At 32.0% G+C, this 7,919-nt stretch overlaps 1 protein-coding gene across 2 annotated transcripts; it reads left to right on the top strand.

The window, feature by feature from the left end:
• The first annotated feature begins 443 nt into the window (after positions 1 to 443).
• LOC100500457 (remorin family protein) lies at positions 444 to 3,546 on the top strand. Of its 2 annotated transcripts, NM_001251467.2 has the most exons (5): positions 444 to 931; positions 2,343 to 2,393; positions 2,487 to 2,574; positions 2,733 to 2,814; positions 2,989 to 3,546. In NM_001251467.2, exons 1-5 carry the CDS (start codon positions 727 to 729, stop codon positions 3,181 to 3,183), a joined length of 621 nt encoding a protein of 206 aa, NP_001238396.2. In that variant the 5' UTR covers positions 444 to 726; the 3' UTR covers positions 3,184 to 3,546. The 2 variants fall into 2 exon arrangements, with proteins under 2 accessions (NP_001238396.2, XP_040860712.1); XM_041004778.1 differs by having other exon boundaries at positions 449 to 931; positions 2,343 to 2,574; positions 2,989 to 3,388.
• The last annotated feature ends 4,373 nt before the right edge of the window (positions 3,547 to 7,919 follow it).

Below are 7,919 nucleotides of genomic sequence, written 5' to 3'. Positions count from 1 at the left end.
ACAATTATTTAAAAACTCAAAAATAACTTAATGAATAATTTAATGAATTTAATTTACAAAATTCATGGTCAAACCAAACAATGCTACAACTAAAAATATAACGAATCACTATTTATCCGGTTCAATCCAGTTCTATCTAATTTGTAAATCCATAAATCTAATTAAGTAAAAATCAGATATTGTACCTACGTATTTATCTATTTTAAATCCAAAGTACCATACTCTATTTTGATTCACCTATGGTACCATTAAAATTCCCACCATTCTTTAATTCTGTATCGAAACTGGTAGGAAAAAAATCATGTCATTAGTGGAATCAAGAAGAAATTAATGAAAGGACCCACCAAGAACAGGCGTAGAATGGTGATTGAGCTCTTTGTTGGGTTTATCCTCCATTTTACATTTGCTTCTATACATAAATTGTTAGCATGTGTTGCTTTCATAGTCCTCAATGGTCTCTATATATTGTTACTGTGCCAACGCATTGTGAGGCCACAAGTACCTAACACACAGCTAAGCTTTTGGAACTTAGAGTTAAGCAGTTACCTTCCTCCAACTATAATATCTCATCCAATCAAAACCCTTTTCTCAATTGTCTCTCTCTCTGACTCACTCCACAATAAGTGTCGATTTTTTCCTAAATAAGTGAAAGTGTAGTTACACCTTTTTTTGTGTGTTTACCACTTTTGAGTGCCACAGAGTTCTGAGTTTCATAGGAGAAAAAAAATGACAGAAGAACAAACCAAAACGGTTGAGTCAGAATCAGTAACACCACCACCTGCTGCTGCTGCTCCTTCACAGGTTCCTCCTGCTGCTGAGGCTGAACATGTTCCTGAGGCTCCAAAGGATGTGACTGAGGAGAAATCTGTAATTCCAGTGCCTTCTTCTGATGACAAGCCTGATGAATCCAAGGCTCTTGTCTTGGTTGAGAGTAAGATATTATAATGTTGATTCTGGTTGGTTATGTTGTCATGTTCCCAAAGCTGGGATTATATATATATGGTTGGTGAGGATAAAGAAAAGAAAAAGAAATTGAAATCTATCTGCAATTTTTTGTTGGAGTCTCTCTGCATATGTTCTATACTTTATTTATCTTCTTTTTTTAAAATCCATTTGGTTAATTAACTAATTCTTTGAAGAACTTAATTTGTGCTTTCTTTATTGCAAAGGGTGTTTTACTTTTACTATCTTATAACTGTTTGAGAGAAAAAGAAAGAGATTTTTTTATTGACAATTCCTTCTGCTTCTTTGAAATTTCTTTTTAATTATTGCATGGTTGTTCACTGGTTTTGGACTTGATTTTCCTGAAAGTTTCGTGCCATATTCCTTGTTCTTCTCAGAAGAATCTTCTGGCAGCAATATAAATATTTTGTTGTTTTTCTCTTAAATAATTATAAACAATAAGTGAGCAATGATTTTAATTTCTGAATTTTTTTTTTATTATTTCCTAACCCGTTTTTTTCATGTTATTCGATTATATGACTATCAGTTATTTCTTGTCCTTGATTGTGTTTTCTTGTATTTTTTCATATTCACTTTTGCTGGAACTTTCCTGCTGTAGTTCAATCCAAAACATTATTCTCAAATTACTCTGCACCTTTGTACTTCTATTAGCAAACAGAGTGGTCCTTCTTTAAAATCCAAGCCTAGTACAACGTAATTTGGCATAAACTTATTAAACTACTATCATCCAATTGCAAGCTTGTTAGGAGTCCAGCTTTCATGCAAAATACAAAACCTTTCACATTTTAGGCCAAAGTACCCGCAAATTCAAATCTACCCATATTTTGTATCCATTTACAACTTCAGTAGGCTTAATGATTGGAATTTTTCTAAGCATTACTATTCTTTAGTTTTTTTATAGTGATGTATTGTGTGTTGGTTCAAATCTTCATAGTGCTTATTTGTGTGTGACTTAAAACAGAGTTACCTCCTTAAAAATTTCATCCACGCAAACTTTTAGAGGAGAGTATACGGATTTACCAACAAAAACTAATTGGAAATATGAGCTGTCCAGTTCATTGATTGATTGAAGCAGAATTACAGCAAAATATTTATATTTTGTTGCATAATTACTCAAATAGAATCAATTTTATCCTCAAAATAAATACCATACTTTTCTCTTAACTTCATAAAAGACACAAAGAATGAGTTTTGTTCATTCACAATTGAGGGATTGATTTCCTTTCGATGTTAAACCTTGGGACTAAGTTATAGTAACAGACCAGCAATAGTTTGCAACAAAAAATAACCTTATGTTTCATCACTAAATGTATGAACATAACCTTGGTCTGTACATTTGTTTTTGTTTTGTTTATTGTTGTTAATTTGGTTATTGCCAGAGACTCAAGAAGTTGCTGAAGTGAAACCAACTGAGGGCTCTATCAACCGAGGTATATCATTTGTCTACATTATGACATCTATATTCCCTTTTTATGTACCCTTTTGTATCCTGACATTAAAATTTTTGCCTCGTTTGTCTTCAGATGCGGTGCTTGCAAGAGTTGCAACTGAGAAGAGGTTGTCATTAATCAAAGCATGGGAAGAAAGTGAAAAATCAAAAGCTGAAAACAAGTGAGAATCTACACCCTTTGGTTCAAAAGTTAGAATCTTCAATTGAGTCACCTTAATCATGGTGATTAATCAACCTAACATCAAGTTGAGGTCACATGTTATGAATATTTGAGGTCAACAATGTCTAGGATAATAATTTAAATGAAATTGTTAAGCAGGGCTCACAAAAAGCTTTCATCAGTTTCTGCATGGGAAAACAGTAAGAAAGCTGCAGTGGAGGCGGACCTGAAAAAGATTGAAGTAAGAATTGATTTCATTAGTAGTTCTAACATATTTTATGTGTTCATTTTCTTCTCTTCTTTTTTGTAATTTTAAATCTTGGTTTCATGTGATTATTTCTCTATTGAATCTGCCCAAAGAGAAGAAGAAATTAAAGTTCACTTTTTTTATTTTTTTATTTTTGCATCTGAGTAGGAAGAACTGGAGAAGAAAAAGGCAGAAGCTGCAGAGAAAATAAAAAACAAAATTGCTACAATCCACAAGGAAGCTGAAGAAAGAAGAGCAATAATTGAGGCAAAGAAAGGGGAAGATCTTCTTAAGGCAGAGGAGCAAGCTGCAAAGTATAGAGCAACTGGAACAGCTCCAAAGAAACTCCTTGGTTGTTTCTAATGCTTTAAATCTTAAGCATTGTGGGAAACAAAAAAAAATGGTTAATTTTTATTGAGTATCTTTGGTTATTAACTCTCATCAATACAAGTGTGTTTTTAGTTTATATGTTGGAGATTTAGTTCATGTTCATTTATTATGCGTGAAAACCGACATGTTGGCGTGTATATACCAACTACTTTGTGGATAAAGAAATTAAATTATTCAATCTGTGTATTAGTTACTTGTCGCTTGAAGTCATTGACCTACTTCAGTCTCTTTGAACTAGTTACCAACTTTATATCATTATATAATTCTTTTACATAATTCAAAGAATTATGTAATGATATAAAATTCTATTGAGTTGTATTTACATGTAAGAATAATTTATTTAATATAATAATTTATGTTTATTATTATGTGTAATTTTTTTTAAAAATAATAAGATTAGTTTTTAATTCGGTAAGTAATAAGGACATGACTGATTTCTTACTGAATAAAAAAAAACTCTTAGAATTTTATTTAGTTATGATCTTTCAAAAAGAATTATTTTCTTTTAATCCTTTTAAATTTTAAAATTTTAAAAACCATTTTTGGTCACCGCTTAATAGTGATGTGGTATATAAAATCATATTACATTAGTAATTCTGATATAACATACTATAATGTAACATAAATAGATGTATGTTATTGATGAGATTTTTGTATAACAAAATTATGAAAATCAAAATAACGAAAAAAAATTAGTGAAAAAATCATATTGAGTCATTCTTACATAAATTAAAAACATATTTTACTCAAATAAAAATAAAAACTAGGAGCCCAGGATATGAGTAAAACGTTATTTCTTTCATCACCATGATACCCACGTTATGTGAAGAGTAGACTAACTTCAGTAGTCCCTGTACTGTTGACATAATCCTCGTTGGGCAGAGAATTCATCATAATTTATATCTAAGGATGTGTGACCTATAGAACAATTTTTTATGACTATTTTCTCTTAATTATGAATCAACGTGGCACTTTTTTTTTTATTATTATTCTTGATTTGATGTTTCTCTGTTGCTAGTTATTGGCATGTCGAAATATATATCGTGGTCCGAAAACAATACTTCTAAAGTTCACTGTGCCTTTAATCGGTCTCCGTATTAATTAAAAATGTTTTAAATTAACAAATTTAATTCTTACACATATAACCGTTTTCAAATTCATTCGTATTAACGTTTTTTAAAAGCAATTCATTCATATTATTTGTTATTTGTTATTGTTATATATACCTTATAAAATTAGAATAAAGTTACTATAAACGATAAAGAGAATTAATGATAACTGCAACGCTTAAGTTCTCTACATTAGGTAATTTTGTTTCATTGCATTATAATTGCATTTTTTATTGTATTCTTTAATGTATTTTATCTATTTTATTTTTATTTTTGTATGGATTATTTGTGAAGTGGACTTTAAAAGCTCAAATTATTCTAATTGGATTTGGCAATTAATATACCCACTCTCCGCTTCCCACTTATACACTCTCCTTTTATTTTTTATTTTTCATTCTAGTTATGCCCAAAAAAATACACTCCCTAGAAGTTTCTCTAGATTACACCTTTTTAGAAAAATAGAATTTATTGTCAAATTGATCCTTAAACGTATTTAATGACAAAATAGCCTTACAAATTTAATGACAAGATTAATCTATCGCACTTTTTACATATTAAGAAAGTAAATTTGAATTTCATCTTTTGTAAATCAATTTATAACCACCTCACACTTTTAAGGATCAAAATGGATATTTACCCTAAATATAATCTCAACCACAAGGTTACACATTACACTCTCTCACAAGTCACAAGGCAATGCCAAATTCTGATGACTATTACAAAATTTACGTTTCACATCGTTAAAAACAATGTAAACCAAAATGTGGTGGCATAATCGTAAATAACGTGATTTTGTCAACATCGATTCTCCAAAAAATCGATGTTAACGTTAGTTTGTTGATATCGGTTTTTGGAAAAAATCGACGTTGTATTATCCTATTTATAATTTTTTTCACGCTTCTGGTAGTTCACTCGCCTTTCCCTCATGCTTCGTCTCCCTCACGACTAGCTCGTCTCCCTCACAAACCCTCTTTTGTCCGTCTCACTCTCACTCTCGAGGCGCTGAAACCACTCTTCGCTCACGGTGAAACCACTGTCGTGTCACTCACAGTGTCGTCACTGTTGAACTCACTCTTGCTAACGGTGTATATATCATTGTCACTCTTGCTCTCACGATATGTTTTTCTCTTGAAGCTTTTTTCGACAGTAAAATCATGGTTCTGGTTATTTTGGTTGTTTTCAACAGTGTTTTGGTTGGATTCAATAGTGTTTTTGACATTGTGTTGGTTGTTCATGGTTCTGGTTATTTTGGTTGTTTACGACAGTGTTTTGGTTGGATTCGATAATGTTTTCAACATTGTGTTGGTTGTTCATGGTTCTGGTTGTTTTGTACAATGTAGGTCTTTTTTGACAGGTTAGGTTCTATTTTGGTTGCAGGTTAACTTAGGTTCTGTTTTCCATGGTTATAGTTCCTCCTCATTATATTAGTTGCATGGAATAAGCTCCTAGATAAGCATAGTGCATAGTCAGCTTGTGCATTGATCAGTTAGTGGATTTAGATGGTTTGACAAAATCTACTTAATGTCATGTTTATATTGTAAATGGAGTTTAGAAATGATGGATAAACATCAATAAAACTAGAAGGAAATGGCTAACACAATGATGAAGACTAACAAAAAAGCAGAGGAAATGTTTAATACTGTTCATGTTATTGATCAGGTTATAAATTTCAAGACTATTCTAAAATAAACATGACTTGATATAACATATTTGCTTATATTACTTTTCTTGTTTTGCTATAAGATGGAAGGATGAATTAGAGCCTACTTGGCATCTACTACACTCTAGTGGAAACATGCACTCTGTCACATATAACCAAGATCTTATGAGCCCAACTCTACTTGTTGGATTATGGGCTCACTAGAAATCATCAGGTGACCTTAATCCAATATGGACAAAGTGTTTTCATCCTCACCATCTTCAAAAGCACCTTTGAACCAGAAGCTTACCCTAAATGACACTCCTTGTACCACCAAGTTCCTAACTCAATAACGTTTAAAGTCATGCTGACTGATTACAAAGTGACTTGTAGTAGTTTGGTGAGTAATTAAGCACTCCTTTGTATGTCAAATTTTAAAATCATATACATATCTAATATGGACTTCATGTTAATTTCAGGATGCGCCGAGTATCATGTATCCATTTATAAAAGTTGCAAGATTCACCCATTTGAACTTGGAAGGGACTACAGAGTGTAGGATAGTTTATAATCATCATAGGAAGACTGTAAAAATTGGAAATGAATGGTAGGAATTTTGCACAATCACAAAATTTGCTTACTGAAACTCAAATTATTTGAATTCCCAGATGCAACTCTAATTTTGTTTTATTTTGGCTTTGTTTGTAATTAAAGTACATTACTACTTTACTATTATCAATTTGTAAATCTTTGTTTCTAAGTTATTTTGTGAGAAATATTGGAACATGTTGAACATATTTATGGTATATTTTGTTTATAAATGTTTATAACTATTCTTGGTGCATGATATATATATATATATATATATTGATATACTTTGTTTATAACTTTTGGTATGTCACAACATGCCCTTTTGCAGGCGAGCGAGGCGAGGCTCACGGGTGCGCTTTCCAAAGGAGGAAAGATGCGCAGAGTTGCCACCAACATTTATTTGTGGAAAACGTCGGAAAAACCGAAGGAAACCGGTCAAAAGAAAATTCTAAGTTCGAGAGTTGTATTTACGTTGAGGAAGGTATTAGCACCTCTCACGTTTGTCTCAAAGGACAACAGCCTATTTTTCAGAATTGTGAAATTGTGTTATCTTACTTTTATTTCTTTTTATTTTTGAGGTCGACAAAAGCGGGGCTTTTGCTCCTACGTACCCTCCATCGAAGAGGAAATCAGACCTACGTAGTTCTTTCTTAAGAGTGAATCAAGCGATTCTTTTTACTTGAAAGGTGATCATTTTAAGGCGTTGGACCTTAAAAATGATCCATTTACTTGGTAAGAAAACTGAGATATAAACTTTCAAATCCTTTTTAGTGACTTTTTTGTGGACGAGCTTGACTAGCGAGTTGATTTTAGCCTTAGTTTCACTTTAGTTATTAGTCAATTCAATTAAGAAGAGAAATCCCAAAGAGAAACGTCCGATTGATTTTTTCGCTTTATTTTACTAAAAGGTATTTTTTGATTATTATATTATTATTTTACCTCTTTTTTGATTTCCAACGTGGTTACGGCACGACCGAACGGTCGGAATTCATTTTAACAGAAATTAATGGATATTACAAATCAAATGATCGGTGGAAATTTATTTTATTTTTTGATTAGGCGAGAAATGACTTAAATAAATGACTGAAGCACGTCAAAAGGGGGTACGGAAAGTAAATGAAACGAGAATAAAAGTACATGAAACAAATGGGACCACCACGGGTACATAGAATGAATTGAAAAGCTCGATTTGGGTACTTACCGTTGAAGACGAAGAAAACGAAGAACGAACGATGAATGCGAAGAACGGTTGAAAATCTTCGCGTAATTACCCACGGAAACGTTACGGAAGCGCCTCGGCTTGGATTTTCTTCACGGAAACAATTTTCCTCAACAATTTAAGGAATACGAAGTGCCAAGAAGGCTGAACC

This window comes from Glycine max, chromosome 9 (assembly GCF_000004515.6).
Source record: "Glycine max cultivar Williams 82 chromosome 9, Glycine_max_v4.0, whole genome shotgun sequence".
Lineage (NCBI taxonomy): Eukaryota > Viridiplantae > Streptophyta > Magnoliopsida > Fabales > Fabaceae > Glycine > Glycine max.
This window is presented reverse-complemented; position numbering and strand designations above follow the sequence as displayed.

Coding starts and splice junctions, on each gene's coding strand:
- LOC100500457 (XM_041004778.1), top strand. CDS start 727: ATGACAGAAGAACAAACCAAAACGGTTGAGTCAGAATCAGTAACACCA. Junction 932..2,342: donor GGCTCTTGTCTTGGTTGAGA/GTAAGATATTAT, acceptor GGTTATTGCCAG/AGACTCAAGAAGTTGCTGAA. Junction 2,815..2,988: donor CGGACCTGAAAAAGATTGAA/GTAAGAATTGAT, acceptor GCATCTGAGTAG/GAAGAACTGGAGAAGAAAAA.